This window comes from Helicoverpa zea, chromosome 8 (genome assembly GCF_022581195.2).
Source record: "Helicoverpa zea isolate HzStark_Cry1AcR chromosome 8, ilHelZeax1.1, whole genome shotgun sequence".
Lineage (NCBI taxonomy): Eukaryota > Metazoa > Arthropoda > Insecta > Lepidoptera > Noctuidae > Helicoverpa > Helicoverpa zea.
Window position 1 is genome coordinate 2,883,199 of NC_061459.1, and position 23,678 is coordinate 2,906,876.

The window sequence follows — 23,678 nt, forward strand, 5'->3', positions numbered from 1 at the left end:
GAATTTCGCTAAGCCGACTTCAGTATTACAATGACTCGCAGATTTCGATACAATGTGCAATTCCAATGCAATCTGCAAATCATGGTTAAAATGACAGTAGGAATTGAGAGTCTCCGAAGACCATGGATTAAATAGTTGAAACTGTTGGTCAACTAAAGGTCGATAGTTGGACGAAGGGTTTAAGGAGACTCATATTTACTAATCAAATCCATCGAAATAAATTCGAAGTAAATTTCCATCTCGCAGAAAACCAGTTAGAAAGTTTATCCAAGGAATCCGCCACACACCTTTGGCGCCAAAATTAACAGTAAATACTCAAGGTCGAATCGTTCAGAAACAATTAATCACTTAGACTGTCTGAATCATTGTGAAAGAGCAAAATTAACGAATATAACCGCACTGGGTCAGTGTGTGGCATAACAAGAGCGATCGGTCACGGTCTTTCACAAGTACGGACGAAAGAACTGGTCATACCCGTCTTAACCGAATTGTTTTACGAATTACTTCTTATTGTTTATTACGGTTATACAGTAAAGGGATTTTATTGAAAAACTGTAAGGTTTGATTTGTTATGGAGTACACTCGTTGACTCGAAGGGTTGACTGGAAGTCAAGTCTTCATGTTCTGGAAGATGAGAGTTTCTTAAAACATTTGCTAAATTTTTTTCCTAATATTGAAAAAAATACGAGTAGTTTTGAATATGTCTTGGGACCTATAGGTAGTTTGGATCGAAAAAGCGCTTAATTTAATTTCCCTTATGCACGATAGGGTTTGAATTGGAAAACTTACATTACTTGACTACTGTATGTACTATAAAATGATGGAAAATCAACAGGTCATTTAGTATTTTAATAAAACATTAAAGTCTATCAAACCTCACTATAATGCAGTTGATTAATGATGTAACAACAATGGCAATCATTTAACATTTGAAACAGAATGTCATATGAAACCAATAGCCGTGAAAATGTAATGATTTAGTGAACATTTGCCAATGAAATTATGTTTGGTTCGGCTAAAAATGCTTTTGTATTTACTCGTAATCGATGTAGGAATTAAACGGTGATAAAAAATAAATAGTGTTTTTTTGCGTAGGTATAAATGATGTTAGGCATCGATGAAGTAAAGAATTAACTTTTAAACTCTCAACATATGTGTTGTATTGTGATGTGTGTGCTAAACAACAGATTAAAGCTGAATCTTTGAATTTTATTCCAGGGGGCAGTGGTATAGTTCAAAAAGTTGCTTTACACGGATACTGAAGCCTTCAGAATGCTTGCTTTGCATCAATGACGTTCATGGTACTGCACCCGACCCTGACCTGATTATAAAGAAACTTGTACATAATCTCCCTCGTCACGTGCCTTACACTTACGCCAGTAATCTATACATATAATAAATCTGTAGAAAAGTAATTTTTGTACATTGAAGAAATTGACAAAAAAAATAGCCAGCATGTTAAAGGATAACTAACAGAACCCATTTCCATCATTTTTGTCATTTTTGTCTGTTTGTCTGTTTGTCTGTTTGTCTGTTTATCTGTTTATCTGTTTGTTCGTTCGGGATTCACGTAAAATCTACGAATTCAATGCAGACAATGCTTATATACAAAAATTCTACGTGACTTGGGGTATTACTTAGTTTTTGTTTCATCGAAATCGATTCACTCTATCAAAAGATATGATTAATTTTGTGAATTCAAGATGTAAAATATTACGACACGCAATCTGTTTGTCAAAACTGTACATTTGAATGTTGTACTTATATTAGTTGATCGGCCTATTATTAACCTTTACACAGAAAATCACACCTTCATAAGTAACTTCGGAAGAAAATAAAAATGAAAATTGTGTTTAGCCAAGGTTAAAGTAGCTCCATCTGTGGTAATCTGTGTTAAATAAAATACATAAAATTTGTCAAAGGAGCGAGGTGGTAAATGACAATAAATTACCATACATTCTTTATAGAGGATTATTATTTCAACAGATGGAGTTGTGTATTTTCCGTAATTCACCATATTTTAACACGTAGTGTAATTTTTCGATAGACATTTCAATAGTGTTTGTCAGTTTGCCGTGCCACATCAAAATCCAATTATAATTATTACCTTGATGAAAGGAAAATAATAGTTCTCAGCCAAATTTAAAACGGTGCCATCTAAATTATTTTTTGAATATTATGTCAAAAATGATGACTTTAGTATAACAATTAATTATCATTTAAAGTTACAGATGGAGTTTATATCAGGATTTTTTCATAAACATAGTTTAGCTTCTCTTCCACTAATGTGGTGGCCTTAAAACAAATTACTTTGAGTGAATAGTATTAAGTAGACCTTCATTATTTCTGATGCAAAGTATGTAAACTTAATCCTAGAAGAAAGGAGGATCTGTCTCTCGCAAGTGCTGCTAAGCGTGAGGTAGGTAGGTAATGTAGGATTCTGTAGCTTTAAGAACAAGCCCAGATACAAAGTGCAGATAAGAAATGGGAGCTTTCTCGATTTAATACCATACACAAGTAAAATGCTTTATGCGTCTGAAAACGTACAAATTGCGCGTCGCATACCAGAGACATGCTTACTTTCAACTTCTGATCGCAAATACACTGGTCACGATTACGAACAGTCTTAGTAAGACCCGAGCCAAGTCTAAAAAAACACCTTTTATATAAAACTACGTTTGATGTCATTCAATCACAAAGACAGAATTGTTTTCTGTTGCAAATCCTATCCACCTGTATCCTATCCTAATCCAGCATGCATTGCAGGTGTGCATTGCACAAAAACCAATGGTATCCTATTCGAGAAGTCAAAAGAGTCGACCTGCCAACGTCAGCTTCTGCGCTAAGCAAGTGTTCTTAATAGTACCATCCGAATTACATTCATCGTTGAATGAGGTGAATAAATTTTCAGAAACCACAATAACAGTAGGAGCCAAAGCATATGATCGCTTCATAGAGCTCTGATTGGCCCCAGTTGACCAAGTCAGGTCTGATTTGTTCGTTCATCAGATCTTTGAAAGTTTTTCGGTGGACTTTTTTTACTTACTGTCGCCCTGTTTACGTGTGACACAAAATATGGTATATAAACGCAAGAGCGAAATTTTCCTGGAGTGCGGTAGTGACGCCCAGTATACAACACTTCTGTTTCTTTTGATTTGCTGGCTCCACCAAGAAATGACAAATTGAGAGCGTACATTTTGAAAATCTTGGCAAAACTGCAGGTTTCAAGTACGAACACATGAAGTGGACTCTCACAGATACGTACATTTTGCCTATTCGTGAACTAATGCAAACATTTCGGTGGAGTCCCGGCTTAGGCCTCCCCCACATTAGGCGTGCGCGATCCTCGGGCGTGTGAGTAGCGCGGGCATCGCGAGCACGCTGCATGAACGTCGCGTTTTGCTGCCCTGCGGCATTTACCTACAGCGAGGTCGCGGCGCGCACGCGCCGCTCTCCTTGACGTTTAACTGCTAAGGCGTTTAGCGGGTGGCGGGGATAGCAGGCGAAGGGGTAAGAACGCAACTCGAGCGCCGCGTCGCTTGCACTCTTCACACATGCCGCAGGGCAGCAAAACGCGACGTTCATGCAGCGTGCTCGCGACGCCCGCGCTACTCACACGCCCGAGGATCGCGCACGCCTAATGTGGGGTCAGCCTTACCATAGTGAGTAAGTGCACAGAAAATCCCCGTCATACAAGTGTTTCTCCCCAGTAGTGAAACTATCCTACCCTATGCGCCTGCTGATGATGATGACTCATTTTATCATCCATCCGGCTATTCCCCAACTATGTTGGTGTTGGCTTCCAGTCACCGAATCTGTTTGAGTACCAATATTTTGCTTGGAGCGACTACCTATCTACCTATCTTCAATCCAGTCAACTACACAAGCCGATATCCATGGTAAGACTGACAGACTTTCTGGCTTCTGATTAGTCGCAGCAGCTGCAGAAAATGTACAAATGACAGCTTTGTCAGACTCAAAGCATATCATCATCATCATCATCATCATCATCAGCCTATCGCAGTCCACTGCTGGACATAGGCCTCTCTAAGTGCACGCCACTGAGATCAAAGCATATAGACATAGATTATAACTGTTTCCTGTGAAAATTACTTACGCACCATACGTAATAATTTTCCAAATTGGCTGACTAGATCCAGAGATATTCACAACGTCACAAACTTTACTTCTTTTGTTTAGATAAATGGTCACATCCACAACACAACCTTGATCAATGAATCTATGCGACTGCTAAGTGCTAATCCTAATTATACTGTCACGTGAAAGAATGCACCTACGGGATAAGTAGTATTTTGACTATTCTATATTGCCCACGCAGACGAAGTTGCGGGCAACAGCTAGTTTAAATAATAAAATGTAATTCGACATAATGTCCATTATATAAGATGTAAGTAGGTCGTAGCATTATTTCCCATGGTTTCATTATGGACGGCTTTTAGAACGTGTCGTGGCATAACAGTAATTAGTAGTTAAGATGAGGGCGATATGGTGAAGGATGACGGTGTAATTTACTTGGTGTTTACAAGTGAAGCCTTTAGACCAGATCAGCCGATGTCAATGAAAGGGAGGGTTGGAGACTAAAGAATGTTGAATACCTATTTTATTCTTAGGATCTCAATTGCGTAGCCAAAAGGCTTGTGTCTGATACTCCGTCTCGCTCCACTCGTTCCATGTTTAAATTAGTAATTTGAATATGGAATTCGTGTCTAGCAGACCCTTATGGATAAAGCAATTTTTTGAAAGACCTAGTTTTAAGAACCAGTTTATTTATTTATTTATTTACATGGGAAACCTACAGCTAAAGAAAATAAACTAAGAACAGTATGGTAAACGGACAGCCAATTACAGGTCTCCACGTATAGATACAGATATATACAAACAAATCTGTGAACAACACTATATAAGAAGAGTACTGCCAACAAGAAAGGAAATATAATAATAACAAAATCAAAATATTACAGTTTGTATTAATGAAAAAAGTTAAACTTAGACACTTTCTGGCCGAGGACACGCTTGTCGTAAATGGATCAAAATCATGCTGTTTACATATGTTATTGAAGCTTCTACTTGCACGCACAATAAATGAATTCTGCCTATAATTCGACGAAGTAAGTGGTACACACAACGGTGGATTAAATCGTTTCAATTTATATCAAACTTAGACAAAGAATAGTGACCAAATGAACTTAATCCATAAATAAAAAAGCCAGACATCTAAATCATTAGATGATCTAAATAGTTTTATAATCTATTCTTCTGTCTTGTTTTAAGTTTAATAGACAACATAACTTTACTGACCCCTGACTGACTGACCTTTCAGGGTATTTCCTCAAATTTGACCTACTGAGCGATATTTTGAATATATTCATACTTCAGAGAAATTATTTTATAAGAACAAAATAAAGACAATTTAATGCAAGGAAGCATTCTCGTGATAAGGTTAACGTGCCAATGAACATGAAAATGTATAAGGACGAACAAAAATGTAAAGACATCATAGGCCTATGTATATTTTTGGTCTGTAATAAGAAGGCTTCATAAGAGAAAGCATGGAAAAGAATCATCACGTTTGCTGAACAATGGATGTGGGTTGTCAATATCAGTCACTTTTTCAATAATATTTTTCTATTGATTCTGACGGCACAGGGCTGCCGTTACTGTCACGCCCAAAATTTTAGAAAGTGTACCTACTTCGAAAAAGTAAGAACGTGAATCCTACACAAAGGATGATCCATAAGTTTGTAATGCAGCTGCATCACAAAGCGTAACCTCCTTTGTAATAAGGTCAGGGAAAGTACAACAATATTTAGGTTGATGACGTCACATGGCATGTATACCCACATCATACGAATCGAAAACATCAGCATAATTTAACACGTATCAAAATTGTTGATGTGGACTTACGAATTCCGTTTATTTAAATCACGACGGACTCCAACAACGATGCACTCATTGCTATGCAATTATAGACTTAGATAGCTTCACTTTAGAGTTGGAAATGTGATGTGGTCTTCTCAATGGGTTACGTGTTTCCCTGGCTAGTTCAAGGGTCATGAGGCACGTTATCCAATGCTTTGGACGCGTTCAGAGTTTATTATAAAGGATGTCTATTATGTGTACGCGGAAGAATACATAAACACTCTTTATGCACTTGGTTAACCTTCACGTTTTAGGGGCTTGGTTCTAAACAGCAGCAGACTGATCCATTGGTGGAATTTTGCTGCACGGGTTATAGATTTGGTCATTCATCACCTTGGCTATGTGGCCACTTTCTTGAAGATTTTAGTATGGAGTTGACAATTTATGTTTTTTGTAACACTGTAGTACCTTGTTATTAATACATATTTTGGAAATCATATAATGTTATTGAGGGCGTATCTCTAACATATCCATAATTTATTTATTAGTTTGAAGCAGAAGTTATTGGATGGAAATTAAGATTACGCAAGTATAGTGTAGAAGGCCTTCGGCAAGGTCGTATGTTAAAAGATTGCAAGCAGATGTTAAATGCGAGTGCCAGTTGGAGATACGACAATGTGCAATGTCTTTTTTTAAGAAGGTAACATTGTATCCGAGCTCTAACTATCGGCTCCTCGTTTAGACTGGAAGCCGAGCCGATATTTGGAATAGATCTAACTTGCTGTACAAATAGTTAATGAGTTATTTGATTACCTATAAAATTACATAGATGGGAATGGTACTGTAGGTTAGTTTATTAGTGATTCCGAAACACAATTTTGGCCACCCAACCAGCCAACTTTAGAATCAAAATTTCTCCTTCACTTTAAGTTAAATAATATACACTAGATAATATCACTTTTACGGTGATCAAGACTAATATATGCAATGGTCACATTAGCACGCTTCGAGCAGTTAGCTGAACGTAATGGCGTATAAGCATTCATAATGACATTTGACACGAACGTGGAAAAGCAGTGCTGTCTCATACTCCTTGGTAGTCTATGCTGTTAGAAAATTAAGTGAGAATTAACGTTTTATTGTACAGCTTGTGTATTAAGGAAAAATGGTCCTTGTAGCTACTTGAAAGAGGTTGCTGTTAAAATGATCTGGTACTTGTGGAAGGGACATTAGGCCATATTATGAGACCAAGAGCTATCTTTTATTACTTCCTACAGCTATTGCCAGTGGTTTGGGGACTTCTTTCCGTACTAGGATAAAATGTAGCTTATGTCTGTCACCCAGGGAGCTTCCCGACTGTGAAAGAATTTTTCAAATCGGTTCAGCAGTTTAGGGGCCTAAGGGTACAAACGAAAAAAAAAACCTCTTTTATAGTTTAGATAAAATCACGGTAGTAAAACTTTTTCTTATATCAAAATTGAACACGCAGCATACTTACCAAACTTTTTACCAAACGGTCCACACTATTATTCAACAGTAGCATGTGCAATGTGCAAATGTATTTTTCAGAAATATTCTTTGTCCCACATTTAAATCATCTTCCTCTTACGCTTGACATTTTGCCGTGTATAAAGTTGCATTGGCCAGTCTGACATTATTCAGTGAACATGTAACTACTTTGTAATGTGTTTCCTAAACTTTTATGTAATACAGACATTTGCAATATGGATTTTTGAATTAAGAATAATATCACGTTCATTATTTGATGTTTTTTTTTGTTTCTGCATTTAAACCACCTAATATGTCTTAGCAATAGACGGAGGTTCTAAGCAATAGACGAAACGTTCGATTATTTTTAAATCAGATTATAGCTTCTTGAAGCCAGTAGGTACTTAATATATAGTTTTTATTTCATTTATGTGATTTAATGAGCTATGTACGTCAAACATAGATGAATAAGTTTTTTGTCCAAATATTAGGTATGCATCGTTGCCAAATTGAGTTGTAAAAAAAAACACGCTTTTTATAGAAAACCGAACTAAAAAATAGCAAATAAATTTTAATGAATTTAAATTAAGAAAATAGTGTTCAAAATTTCAATGAATATAAATTAATAATAGTGTGAATACAAAAAAAATATTTAAAAAAGCGTGGGGTGCTTTTTAAGGTCATATCGAAATGAAAATCACTCTACTCATATCTGTCAATAAAATATTTATAACTATTGACACCATGCACCCCACGCTTTTTTAAATATTTTTTTTTGTATTCACACTATTATTAATTTATATTCATTGAAATTTTGAACACTATTTTCTTAATTTAAATTCATTAAAATTTATTTGCTATTTTTTAGTTCGGTTTTCTATAAAAAGCGTGTTTTTTAGTTTTTTTAAACTATTATTTATTTTCTACTTTTTAGTTTGGATTATTTATAATAGCTTTTTAATTTTAAACTATTGCACGACTCGCGATGCGAAGCATCAGAGAGTGCTTTACGATCGAAAACAATTTTTCGCCTTATTTTGGCAACTATTTTTAGTATTATAGCCTTGTTAGTTAAAGGAATCAAGATATTTTGCATTTTCTGTTTTTTAGTTTGTTTCTTTTTTTTTTTTAAAGTAGATTTAGTTTTTTTTTAAACTATTATTTGTTTTGTAGAATTAAAATTCTCTTTAGTATACAAAAATTGGACAATATTAGAGAAAACGGCTAAAGATAATTATTGGAAATAAAAATTATATAACAACGAGTCCTGCCTTATCGACTGTTGTTTCCTAGCTAAGCTACTAGGTGATCTGCTGACCTACTAGTACACAAGATGGGGTGATGATAAATAAAACCGCCTCTGTGCACTGTTCTAAGCTGGTATATTAAAGTCTTACAAAACAAAACATTTTGTCTTAGAGTATCGCTTGTAACGAAACCATAGCGCGCATTTAAACGCGACAACGCCATCTATCGAGCGAGTAGGAAGCATTCAAATGTTAGTCGCAAACATACCGCCCACCAAGGACGTTCCTTCAGTAACGTCCTTGGTGGGCGAAAATGAACTAAGGATGAACTATACTTAAAAACATTTGAACTACATAATTTGCACTTGTACTGTATACATTAAATTCGAACAAAATTTACACATTATGACTCATATACAATGAATATATACATAATAAATATAACAATTTGACCTTATACTAACAAAGTTTAAATATGAATAACAATATTATCTTAAAATAATTAACATAGATATGGAAAGACAATTTAACAATATTGTGATTTTGTACATTTGATCTAAAAGTAAAGTAGTAAATATTTGTTGTATACTTACTTGATTTTAAACATATGTAAAGTGTAAATTTCTTCTAAAATAACATGCGTAAAACATAAAACTTATTCAACTACGGGTAAAATACATATTTTGGATGTTGGTCTCTTGATGGTTGAAGATTTGGTGCGTAACGTGACGACACGGGTGATATTACCAATAGTTGTCACTATCCATACAAGTGGGAAGTTCTCATCAATACAAAGAATATAAGTCCAAACGAGGTATTTTACATATTCAGTTGTCGAGTTCCCTCGACTTTCTCTGGTCTCCATCATCAGGTCAGCTCCCAACCTTCACTGTTGCATAGGTCTTGTCAATACAAATAATTTAAGCCCAAACACGAGGTAGTTTACATATTCAGTTGTCGAGTTCCCTCGACTTTCTCTGGTCTCCATCATCAGGTCAGCTCCAAACCTTCACTGTTGCAAAGGTCTTGTCAATACAAATAATTTAAGCCCAAACACGAGGTAGTTTACATATTCAGTTGTCGAGTTCCCTGGACCCTCTCTGGTCTCCATCATCAGGTTAGCTCCAAATCTTCACAGTTGAATAGTGCTTTTAGGCGTACACCTGAGTGTCAAGTTTTTACCCTATGTATGCCTACAACTTTCGAAGGTTGCCCTCGATTTCTCAGGGTTTCCATCATCAGATCCTGACCTGATGACTATGGGACCAACTGGCAGCTATTCCGAGTCGAACAAAAAAAGAATCACGTAGATCGGTCTATAAACCTCGGAGTAATCGATGTGTATGTGTAACCTCCTCCTTTTTGGGAAGTCGGTTAAAAATGGAATAATTTTATCAAATTAGTGTATTGTCATCGGTCCTCAATAAATCTACAAAGTTTGAACGAAATCTGGCCGTTTAAAGTGGGTCAAAATCGCGCCCAAAGAAGTCGGTTACAAACCTACAAACATACAAACATACAGGTGAAGCTAATAAAAAGCGTGTAAAATCACTTTAATTCGTTGCTAGTTATTTCAGACGCTCATTAAAGCTTGCTTATTTCATGTATTTTGCGCACAAAATATTTTTATTAGCGTGTAAAAATAAAATAATTACAATCGCCAAATAGTAGAGATTCTTCGGCCTTAAGTGAACATTTTTGAAATTAAGTATATTTAACTGACTTCAAAAAAAGGAGTTAAGTATGCATGTTTGCGAGCGATTACCTCACATTTGGATGAAACGATTTTGATGCGGTTTTCAACATAGTAGTACAGACTTAGGAGAAGGTTTTAGTAATATTATTGAAGTTGGTTTAATTTTTTATTTAATTTGTTGTTGTTAAATATTGGATAATTTAAATCATAAGTCTGGCAACCAACCTTATTCTTCAATATCATAACAATACTGGCCTGTTTCATAAATCAGTGCTGGCACGAATACAAGGCTGTCATATCGATACAAATTGTCGATAAAAAACTCTGGTTGCAGTTTTCCCACGTAAATCAAGTCGGTTAGGCAAATGGCTATTGTCATCGTTGTGTTATATAACATGCCAGTTAATTGATACTTACGCTATTAACATTTACGTAAGATGTGTTAGGAAACTTACTCTTATTATATTGCTGCTTGTAACCGCTGTAATAACTCTATTTGCCTGGTAGAGTTTTATGGTTCACATAAAGTAAAGATAGTATATGAAAATGGTGAAGAGTACCAATTGTATGTATTAAAGACTATCTAAGTACCATTCACAAACAACGGGCGCTATCACTTATTCAAGAAATTATTAGGTTAGATACTTATATAGGACAGTGGGACCCACCAGAACCAAAGCCTGCGGGGGCTGCGGGATTGTTCAAAAAAGAGACCGCGGCCCTAGTTAGTGGGATTAAGAAACAACATGGTGGGTTTCAGTCAGTAAGAATTGTTTGATGATTTCCCATAAAAAAGATAAGTAAATAGGTGTATATAGGCAGAAGTCAGTAACTAAAGATTTACAGATTGGTCCTCCTTACATATACTCTCCTTGACGTACCCCTAAACCTGTATTGTTTTTGTCTATGTTTAACCTTGTAGATTACCGCTTTTTGCAGCACTCAAACAACATTAGCGTTTTTTGACCAATTACTTATTCATGCAAATTAAGCATTAAAGAAGTGAGTTTCGTGATTAAAGTTAATTGATAGAAAATAACATAGCCAGAGTATGTCCTAAGGCTATGAATACAAAGGGCTTGCGAAAAAAAATGTTTATACACGCGAGATAGTATCTTTATATTGTAAGCTTCTTATCTTGCTTATAATTCATATTAATCTGTTTAAAAACATTTGTTCAGTATTTTGTTAAGCCCTTTGTTTTATGTCTAGATTCTGATCAATTCTGACGAGCATTTGACAAGTTTTAAACATCTATCTATCTATTGTCCTTACTCGTTGCCATTATAATCTGACTTTACTGTATTGTTAAGTAACGAGACTTATGGCTGTAAAGCCTCGTTGAAACTCCATACTTATTTACTCCGTAGTTTATGTTGCTTTGATTTTTTTAACTGATAGGAAAAGTCAATTAAAATGAAATCCACATAAACAAATGACAATCCCACGCTAACCTATATCTCATCTCCTTCCAGAAAGGACACCCATGCGCCGAAACCCAAGAACTAAGTCCAGGGCGCTGGGGAGGACGCACCATCGCGGAGTGCAAATGTCCCCCGGGCACGGCTCAACTCCCCCATACGAACACTTGCCACAAGCTGTTCGAGAGGGGGCCTTGCAGAGCGGGGGAGTACTTCGCGCCCGTGGAGGAGTCTTTCAACAAGAGAGGGTAGGTAAGCATCTTGACGGCTGATTTTGTAAGCTGAAGAGTTGGTTTACTATATTTGTGATGTGCACTAACAATTTGTAGTGTCTGCGGTTTTCATGTCAAGTCTCGTGTGTAGATGATAAAGCTCATAAATCTGAATAAGGTATCGAAACTTTAAGATATGTATAAAGTGTTATAAAGACACTCAGAGATTAAAAGAAAGATGAAAAAGAGAGATGAAAAACAGATGAGAGAGAGAGACTCAGAGATGAAAAAGAAAGATGGTTTTGTTTCATTATTTACTAGAAGAAGTTTTAAAAGTCCCTTTTAAATAGTAACTTCATTTTCGTTTTTCAAAAGCACCAGCAAATCATTTGCTAGTTTAGCAAGTTACAAGACTAAAATACCCAGCCTATGCCTTAACTTGTTGCTTAAACCCTTCACAAAATTCCCCAACAAGCGAACCTTAAACTATCAAAGTAAAATTTAACTGTTTTGTTTGTGAAAGCCGCAACGGAGCGCAGTTTGTTCTAACAACTTTAATGTACCCCAGGTGGCTTGGTTACGGAAGTTAAGGCAATGGTTGCCTCTAGGTTTATGGGTCCACATTTCTATGTAATATATTTATTTACTGACCTGCATTTTGTAGGGCTATTTTGTTTATTAGATAATAAATTTGCTTTAAAGTTTATACTGGAAGTAAGGTTCATAAATTGTTCTGTAATCACGTAATTGATAGTTTGTAGTTTAAGTTAAGAAATAAAGTCATTTAAATGAATAAATCGTTACGCATTTATGGCCAGTTATAGTTTATGTTGGGCATAAATGGTAGCGTAACAAATAGCCCTGTTTATAAGCATAATTTACAGATTGATAGAACATGGCTTTTGATGATTATCTTACGTGTTAAATTTTATTCGTTTTATCTGCGTTTATCGAAAAACTATGCACTGTTATTCTTTAAAATTCTATCAACAATGATTTAGGCTAGACAAAACTTAAAGAAGTTGCTGTCTCAATAGGTCTTCGCAAAAGCAAATTATGTACCATTTTCTTTATAGAGGTATAGTCTAATCAAAATAACATAAGGTGTTTTAGGAAAGTATTAGCAAAACTTATTTCTAAGAACACTATGAGCTCACTATATTAAATATTCAAGGAGGATTGTGTTCAACATTCCTATTCAAATTAAATGTAATATTCTTAGAATAACTGTTAAGTAGACCATTGCAGCATCTTGCAAAAATTTAAGCCTAGTGGTGTAAGAACAAGGTTACAACTAATATCGCAACAAAAGTTAGCCTTCAATTTTTATAATGTAATTTATAATAAATGATTGACAGATTATCATTATCATAAACATAATTCAAATATTCATAGTTATAATAATATATATAGTAATAGTTATAATATAACATAGTTCAAATTTTTGGAGAAAATTAAAAATAACTTCTGTCTATTGTCATTTTAACTGTGATGCTAAATTTAAAGGTTTAAGATTCAATGCAGGACATATAAGATTAGACTTCATAGAAATGTGTTTACTTGGAAAATATTACGTCAATATCGTAGTCATTCATATTCCTCGGAATGTTCATAACCTGAGGTGAATATTTAATCATATTGATAGCAAAGATTATCCGGTCGTTATCATACTCATACGCATGATTAACATGCGAATATAATATTCCATCTAATGTGGAGGTGGAATAGATAGATTTAGATGATGCTTTTTGTATGTAGGGATAAAATTTCGCTTAAACTATTTTGGTTTCCGTAGGTTGGTGGAGCTAACTGCAAGCTCCACGTAGTGAGATATAACGTATCATTAGGCCATCTTTTTGCAAATACTATCTTCATGACAGCATGCTTAAAAGTAGGTGTTACTCGCTTTGTGTTATTCTTGTTGGTGCTACTTACAGTTTTTAGTCTAATTTTTGTGTTGTCTTTGTGTCATACCGGCTTGAATAAATATTTGTATTTTCTTTCTTTCACACACGTAGGTACGATAAATTCAAAGAAATTGCACAACATTATGCAGCACCTTCAAAAGACTGCTCATCCTAACCAAACATCTATAATTTCTCATCACGATTATTTCTCAACAGTAAAATCCCTTACGACTACTAAGAATACTCCATTACTAATTCCAGGGAACGCCAGGGTATGTGCGTGAGACCTCAACAGTGTGCCGATGAGACCTTGATCTACTGGCCTGCTACTGGCAAATGTTATTATAGAAACACTCAAGGACCTTGCTATCCTGGGTCCGTGTTGGACGCTGGGGAAGATGGGATCGCTAATTGCACTGTAAGTAAGAAACCTACGTACTTTATTTTGGAAACGAATGCAATGGCCGGGGAGATGTCGCAGATCCGATCTTCGATCAAGTGACGTTGTGGGGTGCATGTTGTATAATTCTGATTTAAAGTCATATTTAATAGCCACGTAACTATTTTGCGGTCCAATTTATACCCAAGTAGACCTTGGTCGTGCCTGTTAATTTACTTTATTCAGTAGAAAATACGAATATATCTTGGATCAAGTGAGAGTTCTACATTTAAGCTTATAAGTATTTGCTCGCAAAACTACATATTCCAATTTATTATTCTCAAGAAAGCTTACAAAAATACCCTATTTTTTCCAGTGCGCGATCTCCGGGCCCCACTACTGGGCGGCAGACAGTAGCTGCTACCCGCACTACACTCGGGGCCCCTGCGAGAAGGGCCAGCTGTTCCTGCCGGGGCCCAAGTGCGGCTGCGAGTCTCATCTGCCGCATTATCATAATGAGACTGGTGCTTGTTATGAGTTAGGTATGTTTGGAGACTTATTTGAGATTTAGTAGAAGTATTTTATTTTATTGCGATTTGATCACCAAGTACCACCTTGGTGATCAAAATGTTTCTATACTTATTTGAAAATAAGTAATTTTTCAAATGGGACATAATTTTTGTTGGTAATTTATCATAACCCATAGATATTTGATTTGGTAATAAACATTAGATGATCGTGATAGTTTGTAGTAGTTGTTCGTAGTACTACATACATTTGGCGATACCTAGACGTTTAGACACATTTGTACATACGGAGACAAAAGATGCCTAGTTCTAGTCTATAGAAAGAAGGCCAAAAATTGAGTAGAGAGGTTTCAATTACGAAAGTAACTGTTCTTTTCCAACTTTTTTCTTAACTTGTAAGGTTTTAACAAAAATACACACCAAGTACCTAATTGAAACAATTGTAACACAAACACTAATGAACAGTATAACAAGGCCGCCTAATTGGGTGTTCACCGATTGACAAATGAGTATAAACTAGTAATTCCTCAAATTGCTACTTTTTAAACGTAAAACTATATCTTACGGTCCAAATAGCAGTTTGGGCAGCATTTGTACATAAACGTTTACTGGGTGCAATTGCGCAATTAAGAATTGCATTGTTAGCAAAGAAATTGGAATTGCCTTGAAATCTAGTTAAGCCTATGGTTAGAGACTACTCGTTTTCCCAATTCCGTTTGCATAATACTCTGAACAAATGCTCGACTGAGATTTTTACCGCGAGTGTCGATTTGTCTGGAAAATGTGGTGCATATGTAAAACTAAATATCTTCGTTGTGGCAATCGCGGAAATAAGATGAGAAGTATAACTAAGAGGTAGCAGCCAGTAATTGAAGTTAATAAATATTCGTGCACTGTGTTGTTATACCTTGAGTATAAATAAATTGGTGTAGCATTAATCATTGTGTTCAATTATATGTCCACATGCTGAACTTTATTTATTTGTAACTGAGTGTCTTCCCGAACATGATCACAACTTTACTTCTCACCAAATTCTTCCAGACTCCCTAGGCCCGTGTCCCCGCGGCCATATATTCTCCATAGCGGAGGTGGCGCCGCATGGGTCTCGCGCGGAGTGCCGCTGCAAGTCCTTCCACGCGCGCGCACAAGATGGCGCCTGCTATAGACTGTATACGAGAGGACCCTGTGCTCAGGATGAGATGATCGCTAGGGGTGGACGGTGTATTAAGGTAAGCGACCTGGTTATGTGTAAAAGCAAGTTAAGCTGCAGACTTTGGTGGTCAACATTGCGCTATCTAAGTATTTGAACTAGAGTTCAGCATCAGGTGGTTATGTTACCGGAAAATAACAAGATCCGTAAGTTTATCAATTTACTAGGAAGTTTATAAACTTTCGTAAGATTCTAAACGGTAGATAAATTGTAATATTTTACGTCCACAGTTTCGTAAATTGATAAACATGCTGAACTCACTCGTAAAATAATAAGTAAGCAGTAACCAAAAGCCACGCGCGATCTGATTGGTTGGCTGTCACGTGTCACTTCTCCTTCCTCGCGGCCGCCCTAAGGACACAAGCATTGCCACTATGAACATTGACCAATCAGAGAGCAGTGTCTTATTTAACGTATTTGAAAATCGTATATTTAAAAGAGTTTCTGTGATTGGTCGAATCATATAAAATCTTACGAATAGATATTCGTTAGTTTATAAATTTACCGTATGACGTTGGAAATTGATAAGTTTACGAAAATGTAGACGTAAAATATTACAATTTATCTCCCGTTTAGAATCTTACGAAAGTTTATAAACTTCCTAGTAAATTGATAAACTTACGGATCTTGTTATTTTCCGGTCACAGTTACATTTCAATCGGAAAGTCCTAAATTATCAAAAAGTCCGTGGGTTACATGAGGTGTTACATGAGGTACCGTTTATGTATATGAACAATGTGAGACTGTTTTAGAAATAAGAATGACAAATCATCAACACTGAATCGTTAGCTTTTTCGACGAAATGAAGCTTAGCAAACTTAAAACAGCCTCACTCTTCCCAATTATTCCATCTTCCAGGTGCCATGTGCTCGAGGCCGGCTATACGTGCCGGAGCGTCGTCGCTGCTACCGGCCCGGCACCGCTGAGCCCTGCCCCGCTGGGGAGGTGGTGGCCTTCGACTTCGAGGCCAGACCAGCTATTGATGGACTCAGCCATAATGGCGTCTGTGCCTGTGGTAATGGTGCTTGTAGTCGGCGAGAGGTAAGTGTTAGTAAAGTTTTTTCGGTCGTTGTGGTGGTCCCTAAAAGCTTGACTGGTAAATAATTGGATTGTCTTTTGATTTGGTCTTATTATAAAGGATATTCCTACATTCCTTAATTGGAGGCACAAGTATAAACTTAATTGAGCTCACCATCATCTTCCTGGGACTTAAACATAATCAGTGATATCATGTAGCTAGAGGATTTTTGTAACCCTTAAAAAATCATGCGTAATGCGTATCGACATGGCCTAAAAAATACTTAAGGTATTAAGTCCTCCGTTGTACTATTCATTATGTGCAAATTAGTATACGAAATATATAAATTGTTCGGCACTCTTCACAGTCCACTACATTACCAATTGTGTCAAAACCACCTGAAACATAACACAAACCATTTTCCCATTCCAGGTGGAAGCCTGCTCCGCTCGTCGAGGAACAGCTCCATACAACGGCACATGCCACATCCTGAACACGCAGGGTCCCTGTCCCCCACACTCCTGGCTCGTGAGGGACAGGACCAACAACATCAGGTGTATGTGCCGACCTGGAGTTGAGTCGCCTGACTGCGAAGCTGATACTAGGGTGGTTTTGAAGAGCTGATGGTAGATTGTGACTTTGTGAATAAAGACTATAGTGCAGTGCCTTCGATTGGTTTGAAGAGAGAAAACTCAAATGGGTATAACTCCTGAACACATAGGGGGTTACCTGCGCGACCAGGTCGAAGCTTGTTGCCTGTTCCATCCGAAGAGGAAAAGCTCAATACGTCCTGAACACACAGGGTCCCTGTCTCCCACACTCCTGGCTCGTGAGGGACAGGACCAACAACATCAGGTGTATGTGCCGACCTGGGGCCCGATTCTCCTAAGTTAATAATGTCATAATCGAATAGAAATCGAATTGCAATATGATCGTAATAGCAGTTTTAACCATATCGGGCATTCTGCTACTAATAAAAGACCAATCGTATTCGATTGACATTTGATTGGTGTGCGATTGGTCTGCTATTTTGATGATTTTGGTCTATACGGTAGTTTGCTGTACAATCATTTTGCAATCGTAAATCATTTGCAGACAAAATGATTCATTACTGGATGACAGAAAAGGATAAAAACGTTTATTTCAAAGAAAAAATAGCGGAATGCCACATACGCGTCAATCGTAATCGAGTCGTGATCGGATCGTAGTCGAATGTGAATCGTATGTTGCTTAAGTAAAATTAGGAGAATCGGGCCCCTGGAGTTGTATCGCCTGACTGTGAATCTGGTACTAGGGTTGTTTTGAAGAGCTGATGGTAGACCAAGTGAATAAAGACTACACTGCAGTGCATAATTGGTTTTAAAGACCTTGCTCAAAAAGGCATAACTCCTACCCCTGTAGGAGTCTACCTGTGCGTGGCGAGGCCAACTATATCAGGGGTATGTGCCTACCTTGAGCTGTGGTTACGACGGTCTTGGAATTTGATGATGGGACCTTTTTGATTCCATGTCGTGTTCAAGTGAATAATGTCTTTATTCACTCATAGTGCCCGGCCGTGGATTGGACCAAATGATCGTTAGTTTGACTGCAATTTTCTTACGAATGTAAAATTATAATTCCTGTGCCTATTTTACGAAGAAGGGTGTATGTAACTGTTGTCTAAAAGTTCTTAGGTACGTCATTCGTGTAATTGACTGATGTGTCTCAAACTTTGAAAAGATTTGTAAATATTATAGTTAAGTAAAGATATAAATTAATTTAATTTCAAGAATATACCTAATGCATGTTTATTTAAGAAAACTAGAAGTACTAGGTATTGATATAAATATTAGTTAGGTATTTTTATAAATGAGAGCAATATTTTACATAAAATACCTTTTCTGTAATAGATTTACTGTCTGCATTTACAAACTGGCATTATTTTTTTGAAAAATATTGCAAAAAAATATTTTTACGAGGCCTTACAAGGAATAAGACAATAAAAATAAATTTTATACACATTGGGTTTTATTTTTTAATAACTTATCGTTTATATTTTGTCCTTATAGTTAATTTTATGATAACAGTACAAAAATAGTCAAAAGTTACGAGCTAATTGCGTGATGTGTGACTATAAACTAAATAATTATACACAACTATGAATAGAGCACTAGTCTTTGTCTTATCTCATTTGTCTTTTAATTTCTTCTGTGATTGTCCTGAAACAATACATGAAAAAGGTTTGTTAATACATTTTTCTGAAATTATCTAAAGGCCAATTTCACTAACAGTCGATTACTTAATTGACGGAATTCATGTGGAACTGAAACCTACTACAAATAAAATGTTTCGACTATTTGAGGTTTTAATTTGAATGCAATTTTCATAATGTTAGTAAAAATGGGTCCGAATGACCGAGTAAGTAAATGGTAAAATTATAAAGTACTAGCTTCCGCTCGCGGCTTCGCCCGCGTGGTGTGTTGATAAAAAGTAGCCTATGTGTTAATCCGGGGTATCACCTATCTACATACCAAATTTCAATCAAATCAGTCCAGCCGTTTTTGCGTGATTGAATAACAAACATACATCCATACATTCTCACAAACTTTCACGTTTATAATATAGTAGGATTGATGGTGGCTGTATGTGCCTTACTGTATTACATAGGGTTCCCTCATTTATTATTACCTTCTTATGATTTTAAGAATTCATTTATTTATTAGGTTCAAATACATACATGTTATTTATATAAAACTTACCGAAATATATCCTATACACTTGGTTGAAGGGCATCTCAATGGCGACGGTCGCCAATATTGATATCACTGTCACTGTGAGCACTTCTGGTGCATGCACCTGCAATTAAAAAATATATAATTTAAAAGGGGTAGACAATAGACATATAAAATACGCCTTGTTTGATTACTTTAGATACTGGTGTTTTTCTATAAAATTTTGACTTAAGGGGTTCTTCTTGGCTCTTGGCTTGTTCGGATTGGGTTACACTCACTAGTATTTTGAGATTAATCTTAGGACCCGCTCAGGTTTTGTAGTCAATAAATATCTATATAATGTCTCTAGTAGACGAACATTCAGACTATACAATATATTAATTGATTTTTCAATGAAATCATTGTAATTTCAACCTTACTCTATCAGACATAAGACAGCAAATCGCAAAGCTACTTACAAGAAGTAAAGGTGAGTAGTATTCAGCATGTCTCTGCACTCCCACGTTGTAGAAGAAAATGGGGAACTGCGTCAGGTACACGCTGTATGCTATCTTATTGAAGAACTTGAACACTCGGGATTCTATGAATGAGGTTCCTATGCCTGTGGAAATAAGGGTGATTATAGGTTAAGGTTTTTATGTGATTATGATTGTTTTGAAGAATAAGAATGTAACTCTTAAAAATAATCATATCACATGTAGAGCTGCAAGACTGTTAAACCATGACATTAAAATCAAAAGTAGATGTCAAAGTTAAAGTAATCATTTGTAAAACAAAAGCATAAAAATGTAAATCTTATAAATAGGTACCTAAACTGTGCTATGTTTTTTTTGTTTGTTTCTGTACCTACGTAAATTACTTTATTTCTTTGTAATAGCCGAATACTTAAGGGAAACACTTAGAAAACTACTGAAATATTATTCTATTAAGTAAACTGCGACAAGAATACTTTTAAGTAGCAGCTAATTGAGTAACGCTAAAGTATTTCGATGTTACATGATAAGGATCTTATCTGCAGATTTTTTCCTTACCAGCGTAGTCATTAGCGATGGCCCAGTGAGAAGCACACATGAAGATTCCCCACAGTATGGGCGACACTGCGAAGAATATCGCCGCTCCGAACGGCTCGAACTTGTAGCCTTCTAAACCTACAGCTTTGCTCTAAAGGTTCTTACCAGCATAGTCATTAGCGATGGCCCAGTGAGAAGTACACATGAAGATTCCCCACAGTATGGGCGACACTGCGGCGAATATCGCCGCTCCGAACGGCTCGAACTTGTAACCTTCTAAACCTACAGCTTTGCTCTAAAGGCTCTTACCAGCATAGTCATTAGCATTAGCCCAGTGAGAAGCACACATGAAGATTCCCCACAGTATGGGTGACACTGCGGAAAATATCGCCGCTCCGAACGGCTCGAACTTGTAGCCTTCTAAACCTACAGCTTTGCTCTAAAGGTTCTTACCAGCATAGTCATTAGCAATAGCCCAGTGAGAAGCACACATGAAGATTCCCCACAGTATGGGCGACACTGCGGCGAATATCGCCGCTCCGAACGGCTCGAACTTGTAGCCTTCTAAACCTACAGCTTTGCTCTAAAGGTTCTTACCAGCATAGTCATTAGCAATAGCCCAGTGAGAAGCACACATGAAGATTCCCCACAGTATGGGTGACACTGCGGAGAATATCGCCGCTCCGAACGGCTCGAACTTGTAGCCTTCTAAACCTACAGCTTTGCTCTAAAGGTTCTTACCAGCATAGTCATTAGCAATAGCCCAGTGAGAAGCACACATGAAGATTCCCCACAGTATGGGCGACACTGCGGCAAATATCGCCGCTCCGAACGGCTCGAACTTGTAACCTTCTAAACCCCATTTGTAAGGAGTCACTATGGTCGCCGTCATCAGGGCTAAGCAGAACGCCCAGAGCAGTCTTGATTGAGTCTAGAAGATGAGATAAATGTTGGTAAGATGAGATAAAGGGAAATATCAGTTTCTCCATGTTTCGAAAGGCACATTAACTTAGTGGTTTCTGGTGTGATCGGTTCCTGAGATGTTCAAGCTTTTTTTTTGTACTGTTAGATAGCCATTTTATTGTTGAAGGTTATTGCTTATCCGGGCGTGGAGTAGTTTTTACGGTTAGCCTGTGAAACAACAGGCTAGAATATATAATAATAGAAAAAAAAACAGGCTATCATGCAAAAGTTGACGTAGTTTTAGCATTGATCCTCCTCTCATCTATTATTATGAATTATTTTGTACTTACGTTTGATAGTGTAAAATTTAACTTTTTGGTCTTCATCAGGTACGCCATGACGACTCCTATTAGGTAGATTGTAGCTCTGTGTGTCGGTAGAATGTATGAATAACGCGCCGCGTCTAGTAGCTTCTGTACTCTGTAAAGATGAATAAAAATACCTTTTAGATAAGTAATATCAAAACTATATAATATTTAGTGATGGTTAAGACTATTAGCGATATCCGTAGTAATAAGAAAATATCTTCACAGCATTAAAACGGCAAAAATACAGAAGAACTAGTTATTATGTTTTTCGATTATATAACATTAATTTTATTCATCGTAAGAACAATTCGTCTCACTATAACTCAAGAATTGCTTGACCAATTTGAATTTATAAACTGATGATTTTAAAGTTTTTTTTTTAAAACCAGGTATGTTGAAGCAAAACAAGGCGTTACTAACTTTATCAGGTCAGCTAGTTTCTGAAATTAAATGTCGGTGCACCCAGCGCCTACAATATTGATAGAGCAATGCTCCGCAATATAGTTTGCTTTAACGATACGTCATCTTTGATATACGACCTGTGGTCTCAGCTTCAGCCAGTCTATATTATATATCTGTTGTGTAGACAAGGATATCTAAATCTTGTGTGGACTATGAAAGTTGGGAAGATTGGACGCCTTCCCGTTTAAGACGTGGCTGTAATTTAAATGGGAAAACTTCAAAAAAATCGAAGTTATCAAAACAAAAGAGTCTCCATGTCTTTGGTTGCTAGTAGGTACCTAATTAATGATCTAGGAGTGATATCACATCCCTATTTCTATATAAACACAATCTAATCAAATTATTGTTTTTCATACATGGTGCGCTAAAACCATGCAATGCAAAAAATAGTCTGTGTTGACACAGCGTTGTACTAAGAAATGCAGGCATGGAAAATCCAATAAGAAGTTAATTGGAATTTTTTCATTTGTAAGGTTCATATATTATCAAGGAGACCATTTTAATGAAGGTGTCATCGTCATCCGCCTTTTTATTTGTCATACTGCAGGGCACAGGCTTTTCATACACAGAAGGAATGAGTGTTAATCACCACGCTTACTAAAGGCAGATTCACACATATGAGAACACATTTCCTGGACGTTTTCCTTCAAAAAGTAGGTGAAAAAATAGTATAAATTGAAATGGAAATGACCATGACGAAACACTTCTAAGCACACCTACCCTATCATGTCCTCAAGTAGGAACAATAGCAAATACTTTAAAACTTAAGCTACGAACACAAATACTTAGTTGAGTACTAAGTTATGTTAAGTAATGGGTCTTCAAGAGCATAGGTGATGCTTTTACTAGGAGGCTGTTAAGTGTTAAGTAACCGCTTATGTCAGGGTCAAGGGCTCAAGGTGTCTTCTGGAATTTTCTATTGTTTAAAACATGTATTGCTATGTCTGTTTTTTAAAAGAGTAAATGTTGCTCACTGTGTATCTAACGCAATACAAAAACGAACATAGAATATTTTTGTGCGTGTCTTCCTCTCGGATAAAAAGTATTTTTGCATCCAAGGTACATACCCTGTGATGATGTGATACCTCCATTTTGAATTTCATTATCAATCGGTTGAGTTGTTCTAGTGTGAGAGCGTAAAAATTCCGTTTCGTTTTTATATTAGGGGTGATTTCGTTTCAGCGTTTCTTCGAATAGACTATGACGACTATGAGTACGGTAACTTTCCTGTTCCCTGTA

The 23,678-nt window shown here is 36.5% G+C and overlaps 2 protein-coding genes across 3 annotated transcripts in view; one reads left to right on the forward strand and one right to left on the reverse strand.

The window, feature by feature from the left end:
* Positions 1-17,853, forward strand: part of LOC124632567 — a 29,335-nt gene extending 11,482 nt beyond the window's left edge. For both annotated transcript variants that reach the window (XM_047167440.1, XM_047167441.1), the window contains 6 exons: positions 11,787-11,980; positions 14,113-14,269; positions 14,607-14,772; positions 15,799-15,986; positions 16,826-17,008; positions 17,418-17,853. In XM_047167440.1, coding sequence (XP_047023396.1) covers positions 11,787-11,980; positions 14,113-14,269; positions 14,607-14,772; positions 15,799-15,986; positions 16,826-17,008; positions 17,418-17,609 — 1,080 coding nt within the window. In that variant the 3' untranslated portion in view covers positions 17,610-17,853. The remainder of the gene's footprint in view (positions 1-11,786; positions 11,981-14,112; positions 14,270-14,606; positions 14,773-15,798; positions 15,987-16,825; positions 17,009-17,417) is intronic.
* A 1,117-nt stretch (positions 17,854-18,970) lies between these two features.
* The window catches only part of LOC124632566 (nose resistant to fluoxetine protein 6-like), a 35,986-nt gene continuing 31,278 nt past the window's right edge, over positions 18,971-23,678 (reverse strand). The window contains exons 8-12 of the mRNA XM_047167439.1: positions 21,960-22,089; positions 21,448-21,637; positions 20,155-20,297; positions 19,724-19,820; positions 18,971-19,183 (exon numbers count right to left, since the gene is read on the reverse strand). Of these exons, the coding sequence (XP_047023395.1) occupies positions 19,152-19,183; positions 19,724-19,820; positions 20,155-20,297; positions 21,448-21,637; positions 21,960-22,089 (592 nt within the window). The 3' untranslated portion in view covers positions 18,971-19,151. The remainder of the gene's footprint in view (positions 19,184-19,723; positions 19,821-20,154; positions 20,298-21,447; positions 21,638-21,959; positions 22,090-23,678) is intronic.